General features: G+C 47.0%; 1 protein-coding gene across 10 annotated transcripts in view; it reads right to left on the bottom strand.

Moving 5' to 3' along the window:
- Positions 1-14,194, bottom strand: part of CCM2 (CCM2 scaffold protein) — a 59,117-nt gene extending 44,923 nt beyond the window's left edge. For 2 of the 10 annotated variants that reach the window (XM_060157424.1, XM_060157423.1), the window contains exons 1-4: positions 14,047-14,135; positions 12,830-12,887; positions 11,534-11,597; positions 10,177-10,245 (exon numbers count right to left, since the gene is read on the bottom strand). Coding sequence is in view for 3 of the 10 variants with exons in the window: in XM_060157423.1 (XP_060013406.1) it covers positions 10,177-10,226 (50 nt within the window). In the remaining 7 variants the exon portion in view is untranslated. Of the gene's footprint in view, positions 1-10,176; positions 10,246-11,533; positions 11,598-12,829; positions 12,888-14,046 lie in introns of all 10 variants that reach the window. The other 8 variants (XM_060157432.1, XM_060157425.1, XM_060157427.1 and 5 more) reach the window with 8 other exon arrangements.

Genomic DNA, 14,194 nt, shown 5'->3' with positions numbered 1-14,194 from the left:
CTGCTGAGGGCTCCTCAGACCTAGAATTGGCCACTGCTGCTTCTAGAGGAAAGTGCTGTTTCAGGCCCACTGCCACTCACCAAGGGTGTTCACTGCGCCTGGGACTTGGCACCAGAGAGTGAGGAAATAAGCACCTTGTGTTTAAGAGAAAAACCTCATGAATTCACAGTATTTCCAACCCAAAGCAGGATTACAGGGTTATTGATCACATTCTTTGGTATTATCTGCACCCACCCACTCCCCCGCTGGTGAAAGCCAGTGTGTAATGTTGTTAATGTAACTATAGTTCCACTTCATCCTAAAACATATGGAACAGTGGCAATAATACCAGTATTATTACTAATAAAATGATTACTGAAAACAATTTGCTGAAAGTTTTTTCATTGCTTTTCTTGTCCTTGGTGTATGTCCCACTGTCGGCCTGCTGTCGAATTTCTATGATTTAATTACTTGAAATAACTCTTTTCTGTGGGGTTACGTCTTTTGTTTGTTTTTGCCATTTTTTACTAATACTTTGCTTTTGATTTTTTTAAGTAATTTTTTTTTAATGTTTGGAGTCAATTGTAATCCTTCAAGTCGTTACATGGTCCAAACTCACAAGGCCCATGCTGAGAGGTCAGCCCCTCCCCTCCAGATAATCATCGAAGATAGGGCTCCACGCTGCACCCTCCCACCCCAGCCCGCTGTGAAGCTGCAGCATGGTTTAGCGAGCCTGCACCCCAGGGGTGGAATGAGGCCAAAATGAACAGCCTGGTGCGCAAACTGCCTCGTGTTTTTGCCCATGTTTCCTTGGGGGAGGTTTCCGAAGTGGGATGCTGGGTCAGTCACGGCCCCAGAGTTCAGCCAGACATAGCCCCTTATGCCCTGTCAGGAGCTATGCTGGCCGGTTCCTCATGCCTGACCAAGTAGGGATGTCTGCTGGCCTGAAAGGTGAGAAAAGGTAGCTCAGTGTGCTCTTAATTTGCATTTCTCTTATTATGCGAGAGTCTGAGTTGCCTTTTCACACATTTAAAAGCCATTTGAGTTTCTTTTTCAATGAACTGTCTGTTCCCATCTCTTGACTTGTTTTTTCCTCTCAGGTCCTCAGCCTTTGTTGTCTCTATTTTTAGAAGCACCTTAGATATGGGATATTTGCTTTTTGTTTTATAAGTTGTAAATATTTTTTCTCGATTTGTTGTCTTTTTACTTTGCTTATGTTTATGTTATCAGATCTGGTCTTTCCCCTCCTTGCTTTGAATTTTGAATAATAGTTAAGAAAACTTTCCTCGGGAATTCCCTGGCGGTCCAGTGGTTAAAACTCCACGCTTTCACTGCTGAGGGCCCAGGTTTGATCCCCAGTCAGGAAACTAAGATCCCACGAGCCACGCGATACGGCCAAAAAAAAGTTTCCTCATCTCCCAGATCATTGAAGAATTCACCCATGTTTTTGCCTAGTACCTCTATGGCTTAATTATTTTTGCTTTCATTTAAATCTCTGAACCATCTGTTGTTCACCCTTGTGTACACTAGGAAGGATGGATCTGATTTCATCCTTTTCCACACGTTTGTCCAGTTACCCCAATATCACCCATTACTCAGTTGTCCCCACTGCTATGAAACACCATTTTACTGGGCACTCAAGTTTCCCCATGGAGGGGGGGTCTGTTTCTGTATTTTCTCCTCTGTTCCTGCAGCTTATCCCAGGACAACCCCACAGCTTCAATCGGGGGCGAGACAGCACAACCCAATCTGGGGTTGTTCCCTCATTTTTCTTCTTCAGAGATTGTTCTTGCTTGTGCGTAACAAAAAATGAGCTTTAAGTCAAGTGGTCTCATTCCATTAACAAGCCCCATGGTATTGTTATTGGGATCATGTTAAAAATTAATTCAGGGAGAGCAGACACAGTCACGATGCTACTATCCCACCCGAACACAGGTGTCTTCCACTTCTTCAAGTCTATGTTTGTGTGTTTCAGGAGATTTTCTTATAGAGATTTTGGATGCTTCTGTTCATTTTAACCCTAAAGTATGTACTTGTAATCGTAAACAGATCTTCTATTATACGCTGGCGTTCCAACAGGACGAAGGGAAAAGCCAAGCTGGCTGGAGGGGCTGTAGAGCAACAGGACGGGAGGAGACAGCAACGGATACAAGAGCCCAGCCTGGGGTGCAGGAACTGGGGGGCTGGGGTACGTGGGGAGGAGGGCGAGGACCCCCAGGCCCCACATATTCCTGTGTTGTTGACTTGAACACTGACTGTGGTTTCTGCATTTGAGCTGCACTAGCTGTTTTCATCGGCCCGTGTAACTGGGAGAGAAGCTACGAGGCACTGATGGGAGGGCCTGGAGGCTGGTGTAGGTGACCCTGCATGGCAAGCCTTGACAAATGCACGGCAAGAGTTGCTGGCACCCCTAAAAGGGCCAAGACGCACTACTGAACCCATGTCTGGGCCCGAGGTTCCACCCAGTCAGCGTAATAGAAGCCACTGGTGCACGGAGCCCTCAAACAGCAAGGCCGCTGTCCCCATGCCACCTGGCATGGCAACCAGGCCTGAATGTGTTGCTGCCACTGATGGCTCCCGATGTGCCACCTCAGACACCACCAGTGCCCTCTGAAAGAACGCTGTGCCCTCTGGCAAGAAAACAGGTCAGTCTGCCTACACCTGGCAAAGTGAACAGCTGACCTTTACTGCCTGAACCCTCCATCGGCTGCCCGGCTGGCACGTGCCGAGTGACGGTGGGACTTCATTCTTGTGGGAGTCGTAGCAGACTGATGGCTCCCAGAGAGAACCACCTGCGAGGGTTACGTGCCACCCGCCCACCTCTGTCTAAAGGGGCAGGTCATGAGGAGAGCAAAGTCCAAGGCCTGGCTTCCCCGGGTCACCTGTGGGCCATCTGGACAGCATCACGGACAGCATGTCACACTCTGACCCCACAGCCACTAACAGAGAGGATGCCAATCCCTGATGGCCCCTTGGGATACAGAAGGCGCTTCTCCCGTAAGGACAGGAGCACCCGAGGTGGGAATGGGATGAGGGGGAGGAACGCTCACCGAAGGCAAAACGATGACAGCTCGACCACAATTCGAACAAGTTCTCTCCCAACTGCATTCTCATAAGGTGAGACCCGCCCCAGAAACGCCCAACAGAAAGAACAGCTCCACTTAAAGGTAAAACCCATGTACTTCCATAAACAGGAGGCTGCACGTGGTCTGGCCCCAGAGGAAGCAAGGTCCACTACCTTACCCACACTGCTGACTCAGGTAGAGCCTCGCCCACCAGACCGGACCCAGGTCACGGATGGTAAAGCTTGCCTCACTTCTGAGGTGCATGACCCATGGAAGGCTACAGCTGCCTGCATGGCTGATCATGAGTGTCCCACAGTCCAATGCACTGGACACACTGACCAAGGGCCAAACATCCAGGTTCCCTGCTGCAGGACAGATGTGACAACCTATCCACGCGTCGAATCTTCATGGAGCCCGCGTAAGCACCCACAAAGGAAGCGCTGCCATGGGCAAAGTCAACGAGCATCTCTACTAGAGCCTGACCCCCTGGTGATGGGCGACCAGAAGAGACTAGTGCAGCCTAGAGGACGGCCTTTGGAAACCTATCCGCATCCCTGGTGAGCACATCATCAGGAATGTGATGGAAGCAACACAGGAGATGCGTACATGGACGCCGAGCACCTGCTGAGCGTAAGGGATGGGCATTGCACGTGCAACTCCGCCTCCATAGAGGCCACCACCTCAGCGCTAATTCTGCTAAGGAATTAGGGGGAATTCCTGGGCCAGTTTTGCAATTTTTCTTAAGTTTGAAATTATTTCAAAATAAAAAGATTCTTAAAAACACACATCAGGGCTTCTCTGGTGGCGCAGTGGTTGAGAGTCCGCCTGTCGATGCAGGGGACATGGGTTCGTGCCCCGGTCCGGGAAGATCCCACATGCTGCGGAGCAGCAGGGCCCGTGAGCCATGGCCGCTGAGCCTGCGCATCCGGAGCCTGTGCTCCGCAACGGGAGAGGCCACAAGAGTGAGAGGCCGTGTACCGCAAAACAAAACCAAAAACAAAAAAAACCACACATCAAAATAATAAACATTTTACAAGGGTACACAAACCAAAGGACCTGCATCAAACAGGTAAGGATGGTTGCCAATGAAGGAGGGGCATGAAAGAGGAGTGAGGACTGAGGAATCAAACAAAATGGATAAGTGAATAAATAAAACCAACAGAAAGCACCAGGACTTCCCTGGTGGCACAGTGGTTAAGAATCCACCTGCCAATGCAGGGGACAAGGGTTCGAGCCCTGGTCCGGGAAGATGCCACATGCCGCAGAGCAACTAAGCCTGTGCGCCACAACTACTGAGCCCACATCCCACAACTACTGAAGCCTGCATGCCTAGAGCCCATGCTCCGCGACAAGAGAAGCCACGACAATGAGAAGCCTGCACACTGCAACGAAGAGTAGCCCCCACTCACCACAACTAGAGAAAGCCCCGCAGCAACAAAGACCCAATGCAGCCAAAAATTAATTAATTTTTTTAAAAAACCAACTTTTAAGTACACTTTGGAAAATAAAATCCAAAATTATTAGCAAATGCCATTTTCATCTACTAGCTTGGCAAATATTCAACAGCTTGGAAATATGCCATGTGGGCAAAGATATTAAAGAACAAGCACGCTCATCATAAATTGCTGTTAAGAATAAAAACTAGGAACTTCCCTAGTGGTCCAGTGTCTAAGACTCCTCCACACTCCCAATGCAGGGGGCCTGGGTTCGATCCCTGGTCAAGGAACTAGATCCCACATGCCACAACTAAAGATCCCGCATGCCACAACTAAGACCCCGAGTAGCCAAATAAACAAATATATTTTTTTTAAAAAAATGGAAGAAGAAAAACTGGAACAATCACTATGGGGAACAATGTGTCAATATCTATAAAATTACAAATGTACGTATGCTTTCCTGATAATTGCATTTTCAGGAATTAATCCTATAAATACATTTACACACATGTGAAAGGTTGGTAGAAAGCTAATATCTGCATTTTTTTGTTAGAGCAAAATGACAACCTAAAAGTCCATAAACAGGCTACTGTTTAAATGAATTATATTAATCCACAGGAGAAAATGCCATTCAGCTCTAAAAAAAGAATAAAGAATCTACATACCCATAATGAAAGAGCTCCAGAAAATATTGTCAAGAAAAAATAACACCAAAGAGGTTCCTATTTGCAAAAGAGAGGAGTAGATTGTATCAGAATAAGTTTCTCACAAATCAGGGTTATGAACTCTAGGATCTAGAAGTAATAACACCCCAGTAGCAATAAGCACATCTACTGACCAGATCTTGGTTTCTAAATATCATTTCCACCGAGAGCAACCAGTGCTCCTTGGACAAATGTCAAGCTCAGGGCTGGACAAGAAAGTATCAGATGAACCTGGAGCATCTTGTGGCAAACGTAAGCAAGAACTCAGAGAGTACTGGGGGGCTTCCCTGGTGGCAGAGCGGTTAAGAATCCGCCTGCCAGTGCAGGGGACACGGGTTCGAGACCTGGTCTGGGAAGATCCCACATGCCGCGGAGCAACTAAGCCCATGCACCACAACTACTGAGCCTGCATTCTAGAGTCTGCGAGCCACAACTACTGAGCCCACGTGCCACAACTACTGAGCCTGTGCTCTAGAGCCCGCAAGCCACAACTACTGAGCCCACGTGCCACAACTACTGAGCCTGCACTCTAGAGTCCGTGAGCCACAACTACTGAAGCCCGCAAGCCTAGAGCCCGTGCTCCGCAACAAGAGAAGCCACCGCGGTGAGAAGCCCGCGCACCAGAACGAAGAGCAGCCCCCACTCAACACAACTAGAGAAAGCCCGCGCGCAGCAACAAAGACCCAACGCAGCCAAAAATAAATTTAAAAAATAAATAAATTTATCAAAAAATAAACACACGAAGCCATAATGAACTGAACTACAGGGAGAAACAAGCAAACCTAAAACAATAACTGGAGACTTTAACACCCCCCTTCTCAATAACTGACAGAATTAGCATACAAAAATTCAGTAGGAAACAGTTTGTCAGTGTTTTACAAAGTTAAATATATAGTTCCTAGATAACTGGGCAATTCCATTAGTAGTTATTGTCCAAAAGAAATGATAACATATGTCCACACAATGGGTCATTCACAGATGTTCACAGCAGCTTTTCATTATAATACAAAACTAAAAAGAACCCTAATGTCCGACAAAAGAAATGATAACATATGTCCACACAATGGGTCATTCACAGATGTTCACAGCAGCTTTTCATTATAATACAAAACTAAAAAGAACCCTAATGTCCGACAAAAGGTGACGGAGAAACAAACTGTGGTATATACATACCACAGACTACTACTCAGCAATAACATACACACAACGTTATGGATGAATCTCAAAAACATTATGCTGAGTAGAGGTTCTTGCACACAAGTATATTGTATGAATCCATTTGTATCAAGTTCTAGAGCAGATAAAACTAATTCAGACAATACTAATGTATATTGGAAATTAATCCAAACAGCAATAATCTATAGTGGAAATACAGAACAATGGTTGCCTGGGAAAGGGACCTCCTAAGAGGTGGGAAGGGAACTTTCTGATCGCGGATTATGGTCTATTTCTTGGCAGGGGTTTGGGTTACAGAGGTGTATGCTTTTGCCAAAATTTAGCTAATGTACATTTAAGATGTGTCCATTTCACCATAAATTTTACAGAGAAAGAAAACTGTAAACAAATACTGAACTGTAGTTAATGATACGCATGCTGAAGTGTTTAGATCAAAGTGAACTGATGTCTGCAATTTACTCTGAAACGCATCAGAAAAATAAAATGGGTCGATGGACAGGTAGAAGGATGAAGAGATGGGCAGACATGAGATAAAACAAATATATCAAATGTTAATGGTAGAATCTAGGCAGTGGGTAAATGGGTATTTGCCATAAAATTCTTCCAACTTTGGTGTATTCAAAACTTTTCATAATAAAATGCTTGGGGCGTGGGGGGCGGAGGAAGCAGACTGTGGCTGTAGACTCCTCTTCCGAGAAGTGGCGCTGAAGATGCACATGTTTTATGTGGAGGCTTAGAACACAGCCTAAAATAGGCCTGACATTGGATGTACCTGCCTTCATCTACTATGCATATTTCAGAACATAAAATGTAAGAGCTATTTAGAGCAACACCTCTACCGGCAGTAATAAAACACTTAGACACAGTCAGACCCAAAACGTTTCCTGACATTGACAAGTAGGATAACATACCTGACACGTAGGTCTGTCCAAGGCCTTAAACTAATAAAACTGTATCCCCACCATGTAAACGGCAAGGGGAAAATGGAATATTCTAAACCACACCTGACTGTAGAGTTAATGGTAACGACCCACAGGAAGCATATTAGAGATCTGGGGAAAAAACTGCATGTCGTTTCAAACTATAGAATGAATAATAAAGATTCAAATAAATAAAAGTTTCTTCTTCTCAGAGTCACAAGTAACAACACAGGTGAGCCAGCATCTCCCACACCAGGTAACACAACAGGGTCAGACTGACCATTTTTCTCACTTTCCGAATTCAACTATTCTTTCCGCCTCCCGGGTTACAAGATACACACTGCAGTTCACCATCCTAAGCCTTGAACAAAAGCCCAAATTCCAACTTCCTACTGCACTCATTAAAGAGGATTTCTTTTCATGGCACTGAACACATCTAATGCCTGTGATCAAATGCCCTGATTCTTAACGCAATCCAGAGAAAACTGCTACTGTTCAGGCACACTTCGGAGGAAAACCTGTAACATTTTTGGCACCAGCACACAGCTAAGAAGAAATGTCCTTTTTATTTCTACTAAATCGACAAATCCAAATCTAAACTCTGTCGCAACTGCATAACCATTAATACTGAGTGTCACATTTGAAGAACGGCCACTGGCCTTGGACTGAGGGATAAGAAAGAGCAAACGGAGCAGTGAAAGTGCCCACAAAGAACACAGGGCAGGACAATGGCACGGAGGCTGGGCAAATGTGGCTCAGCCCAATCCCCTGCTACAGACCCTAGGTCACATGACCACAGTGAGTGTGCGGTTTGCGGCCCACACAGAGCACATGCAGGTGGTCCCGCCACTCTGAGTTGCTCATCCATGTCTAAGGCGACAGTGGAGACCAGGTCCTCAGAACCTCCAGGCTAGAATGAGACCAGGTCCCACCGAACCAGTCCTAGCAGAGGACTGACTGCACTAGACTCTTGTCACATCAGCATGATGTCTAGGGTATGCTTCAAAATAACCCACTTAGTCTGCCTGAACAAAGCACCACAGACCTGGCAGCTTCAACAAGTTATTTATTGTCTCGCAGTCCCGGAGGCTGGGTGTCCGAGACCAAGGGGTCGGCAGGGCTGGTTTCTCCCGAGGCCGCTTCCTCAGTTTGGAAACAGCCATCTTCTCCCTGATCTCCACAACATCCCTCTACTGGATGCACATCCCCGGTGTCTCTTTGTCCAAATTTCCTCTTCTTATAAGGACATCAGTCATATGGGATTAGGGCCCACCCTAGTGACCTCACTTACCCTTTTTTTAAAAAAATTTATTTATTTATTTATTTTTGGCTGTGTTGGGTCTTCGTTGCTGCACGCAGGCTTTCTCTAGTTGCAGCGAGCGGGGGGCTACTCTTTGTTGCAGTGCACAGGCTTCTCATTGCAGTGGCTTCTCTCGTTGCGGAGCACGGGCTCTAGGCGCACGGGCTTCAGTAGTTGTGACACGCAGGCTCAGCAGCTGTGGCATGCGGGCTCAGTAGTTGTGGCTCGCAGGTTCAGTTGTTGTGGCGCACGGGCTTAGTTGCTCCACGGCATGTAGGATCTTCCCAGGCCAGGGCTCGAACCCGTGTCCCTTGCACTGGCAGGCGGATTCTTAACCACTGCGCCACCAGGGAAGCCCAACCTCACTTATCCTTAATCACCTCTTTAAACGCCCTATCTCCAAATGCAGACGCATTCTGAGGTGCTGGGGGGGTCAGGGCTTCAACAATATGAGTTGGGGGCGCAGGGCATAGTTTAGCCCATAACACCTGGGGAGCAGGAGTGGATGAGGAAAAAGTGTACCTGAAACAACCTGCTCATGCATTGATGATATCTGACATTGTGGCATTTGAATCTGCATTAGAAGATTTTCTCTACACTTGTACTTGATGCCTTCATAACAAAAAGGTTTCCTTATTCACTCTTATCAAATCACACTTCCTAATATCCATCCTCATCTGTCCTCTGAGCTCCGCTTCAATCTCTGTGACCACAGACCTCATCTGTCTCCCCAGCACCTGGCGCACAGTGACAATGAACAATTCTTAAAGCAATGAATGAAAACCTCCAATGGCTTCAGCTGCACCCGGGACCAAAACCAACCCTACACACAAACACCCTGGGCTCCAAGCCCTCCCAGCACTTCAGGGCCTCAGTCCCCACCTTGCCTGCTTCTGTACATCACATGCATGGTCTCCCGGGTGGAATTAGCTGATGCCTGCCTGTCTCTCCTGATATGAGGGCACTGGCCCTCTCTCATTCTCTAACATGGTGTGAGCAGCTTACTCTCCAAATAAAATGAGATGGCCTCAGCCCTTCTCACTGTACTGAGCATGTAATAGGCACCCAAATAAATAAATAGGATGATTTCACACCAATCAGCTAAATCTACAGTACTTAACTGCATCACACCACAGAATGGTGATGAGGATGGAGCAGGTGGGTTATTATTGCTGACAGAAATGAAGAAATAAAAGACTAACAGTAACTGCAGTGACCAAACCTACTGGGTACAGAAGGCACTTGTCCTTGACCTCATAGGGCAGAACACTGACAGCCCTTCCCATTCCAGAGCAGCCCCCTATTGCAGTACTATTGGTCATAAAAATGTCTTCCTCTCAAACGATGCTCAGAGCAGAAATAGAAAAGTACTAGAAGATTCTGATGTGCTTTCTGAACCTAAATTATCATGATCAGTGGGTTATCAATCGGACTGAAGAAGACCAGAGAATTTACAGTTCCTAATGCAGAAAATTAATAAATACATGATACTATGTAAACGGTAATTCTCCAAACCAGAAGAGGAATGAGCCCCATGTTTGCCAGTTATTCTGGACTCATCTACTGACGGCCTGACGTCTGGTCTCCACCAGATACCTCCTGCAGTGGTCTTCCGGCCTCCTCACCCCAGGGTGCAACACTGCCATCGAAGAATCACTGTGACAACTATCCGAGAGGAAATAAAAAAAGGTAGAGAGGCCCAAATTCACTTTGTTAACCCATATTATGGCTGTGACACCTACAGAATCAATACAGTTATAAAAGCAATTTAGTAGGTCATGACCAGCAGTTTAAAAAAAAAAACAAAAAAAAAAAGAACAGAATAAAAAAAATCAGAGTGCCCTGCTTGTAGTAATAATTATTTCTTTAAACTTTCATTTCAGCTATACAAATACTTACACATATGCACACATACCTGTAGAGAAGGTATGGCTGCCTGAGGGCTGGTCTAGCTCAAACTCCCACTTCCTCACAGACAATAGCTAAGGGATGATTTGGCAAGTACGTGGGCTGATAACTGGGGACCCATAACCTAGAGGAATATTTTTCTCCCCACTTTTCTTATGGAAACTTCAAAAATTCACAAAAGTAAGCAGAATAACGAATAATGAATAACCACTGCCAAAACATTCAGCTGTCTCCCCTCTTTTTTTTCTAGTCTGAGTAAAGCAAATCTCCGAAATCATATTGTTTCACCTATAAATACCCCAGTGTATATGTCTATCAGATCAGAACTTGACAAAACATTACAAATATTACACCCAACAAAATTAATAATAATGCCTCATTATCATTTACACCAAGTCCTACATTTCTAGGGTACTTTATAACCTTTGTTTTTTTTCATTTAAAGAATACAAATAAAACAGACCAATGTAAAACTATTTAACTTTGTTCAGGCTGAAATCATGGCTACCTGTGGTGCGACCTATGCCCCGACAGCAGCAGAAGCAGCAGAAACCGGGACCTGAACAAGGTTGAGGGCCAAGGGTGACTTCCCACAACTGTGTCTTCCCAAAGGCTGTGATCCGCATCTGAGTCAAGTGTTTTTATAAAAATGCACATAATCCAACTCAAGTGTACACCTAAGCTTCCTACAAAAAGGAATTACATCCTAACAGAAGAGTATCAAAATGCATGGAACTTGGGTCTGCTCTGCAAGGAGGAAGCCTCATTCTCCGAACCCCCAAGCAGGAATGGTGGCCTGAAAGGTACCAGTCACTCTGGGGACGTTCAGGCAGGACAGTGACCTCCATGGTCATTCCTACTCCCCAGGTCCCACGCCTCTGGCAGCTAGTGGACTTCTCTGTCCACACGTCCATACCCCAGACCTCCCCATCTTCTCATCAGCTCCTCCCACACCCCATCACCCAGCACCTTCCACGGGACATTACTGGCTCCAGTCACCATCATCGTGTGTGCCAAGGTAGCCTGAGTAAGGACAGGGCTGTACCTGTGCACTTTATATGAAATCCACTCTGGTCTACTGGTTCTCTGGCAGCTCGATGAGTCCTGTCCTGAGGAAACAGGCCACGTTAGAACAAGCCTGAATAACTGCTTGACAGAACACCAAGACAAGCATCTGAAGACCTGAAGAGCCTATCAATCCACATTTTTAAAGGCTTAAATCTGCACTTTTGGAGGAAGCTAACTTGGAAAGAGAATTTAAATGTCCAAATGGTACTTTCATAAAACTATTAAGTCATTACTCGCTGCTTCTGCTTGAATCTGTGTGTAAGTTTTAAAATCGACAGCTCTAGTTAATTTACGATAATGAGAACCACTTAAGCATCAAATTGACTGAGTTGGAGGTGACCTCACATTGAATGGGGGAGCAGAGCAGGAAGGTTCTACTGGCTTGTGATTGGCTGAGAGCAAGAGGTAAAGTGTGCTAAGTCGTGGCCTGGATAGAAATCTATGCCCCAGAGCTCTCTGTCTAGCCTGCCTGTAGGAAAATGAGATACGGCAGTGGCAGAGTACACAGAAAACACAAACCTCCTGGCTTCGGCAACTGTGTAATAACTGCTCATCTCCTCTAATAGAGACAATGAAATGTATTAATCTTCTCTATGCCTGAATCTTTCCATTGCCCCCACTATAAAATTCTTGAGATTTACTGATTCTATTCTAAAAGCTCAGGAATGTCTCACCACTTCTCTGTCTCTCTCAATATGCTGAATGTTCAAATGTTTCTTCCAGAGCTGGTTGAAAGTTCTGGGAAAAATTCATTCTCATCCTTCCCCATCAGATAGGCTAGTACCCACATGAAGAGAATAACTCTCCTTAGCAGGCACCATTTGGACTGATTGTGGAAGATACCGTGTGGCCAGGATTGGTCCTCTGCTAGGACTGAGCCAGCTTATCTACAGAACGCTGGCAGCCATGAGCACTGGTGACAGGCCTTCTCCTATAAGGGCCCTGGCCCACCTGCCTACCTGTGACAGGAAAGGATGCAACTGACTACATTTCTTGTGAAGGCATCTACCAGCTTTGGTAGAAACACTAAATAAACTCAGCTTTCCCCCTTTTTGGTGGGCAGCATCCCTCTGTGGTCTAATGCTTGCAGGCTGAATCACTTTCTTGGGCTGTTTTCCAGACTTAAACCATCTTTGTAGGTAACTGCAACTGATACTGCACTTAAATTACACATGTGTATTAATAACCCAACAAAACAATGAATGAAGAAAGTGAGAGGAGAAGCACTGCACAATTCCCCGAAGACCACCTGGCTACACTTCATTTCAAATACCTTTTTAAAATGGGACACCTTGTGATGAGTAATCGCCAACTGAAGGACACAGCGGGCTCTGAAGAGCAGAAGATCAGAGGATTTATCAAGGTCTGTTTTAAACTTGCACATGAAAGTGCACATACATTTATTAAAACGAAAATAACAGGTAAGACACTTCGATTATAAAGCCTGTATTTGAAAAAGATACATTTCATTGAAATCCATTTTACATTTTAAGGATAGCTTATCTCACATGGTTATTTGTCTCCTTAAAATGTTGAGTTTCTTTATCAATTACTCTAGCTTGTAATTAAAGCCACATTTTAAAAATTACAAAGACTAAGGAGCCTCTTGAACTGTGTCCTAAATCCAACTGCCAAATGTAACGTCACTGAAATCACTCAGCTGGTATTAGGTAGAGCAAAACTCAACCCGCGCCGGCCGAACCGGACCGTGAACGGGCTGTACCATGAAGAAGTTTTTGCTTTTACTTGGTACCCCAATACTGAAGTCAACTAAGCAGCAAATGTTTCTACATTAACCTTACACCCCATTTTCTCAAGATGCTAACCCTGGAAAACTTTCTGGCCCATAATGGGGTCCAGCTCCTCTGCAGCCCCTGGTCACTGACCCGCGGGCAAGGCCATGTGCAGAGCCTGGGTTTGGGGGAGAGTCACTGACCGGAAGGGGCGGAAAGGCGTGGCTCCTTCCTCCCCCGCGCGCCCGGCCGGCAAAGGACCACCTAACCCCATTGTCCAGGGGCTCGCCTCCTACTCCATCGCGCGGAGACCGACTCCCGCGACCCTGTCCCGGGCCTGACCGTGCGCCGTCCACCCGGGGTCCCCGGCCTGCCCGCCACGCTCACCTCCAACAGTGTGCGCCCCCGGGCCTCCCCACGCCGGACTCCCACCTCGGAACTTCCCTTGCCGGGCCTCCCTACGCCGGACTCCCGCCCGGGACCTCTCCACGCTGGAGTCCCACCAGACTCCTGTCCCGCACCTCCCCACGCCTAGCCTCCTCACGCCGAACCTCCCAAATCAGAACTCCCCTCCACGGACATCCCCAAGCCAGACTTTCCCACGCCCCGCACTGGCAGACCGACGGGCGGTCCCGAGGGACCCTCCCGTGTTCCCCTCGCCCCCCGAACCCCAGCCCCTCCGCCTTCCGCCTGCCTCGGTCTGGGGTCCAGCCCGCCCCCCACCCGGCCTTCGGGAGGACGCGCCCCGCTTGCTCACCTTCTTGCCCTTCTTGCCCTCTTCCTCCATGTCGCCGCGAGCGGCCCCCGCGGCCCGGCCCGCCCCGGGAGCCCCGCGCCGCCCGCTGCCGCTACATGCTCGCCCGGGCCCCGCGGCGGCTGCCGCTCCTGCGCTGCTTGCCTGGCCG

Source organism: Lagenorhynchus albirostris, chromosome 8 (assembly GCF_949774975.1).
Source record: "Lagenorhynchus albirostris chromosome 8, mLagAlb1.1, whole genome shotgun sequence".
Classification (NCBI taxonomy): domain Eukaryota; kingdom Metazoa; phylum Chordata; class Mammalia; order Artiodactyla; family Delphinidae; genus Lagenorhynchus; species Lagenorhynchus albirostris.
The sequence above is the reverse complement of the archived record's forward strand: the minus strand, read 5'-3'. Positions and strand labels throughout refer to the sequence as shown.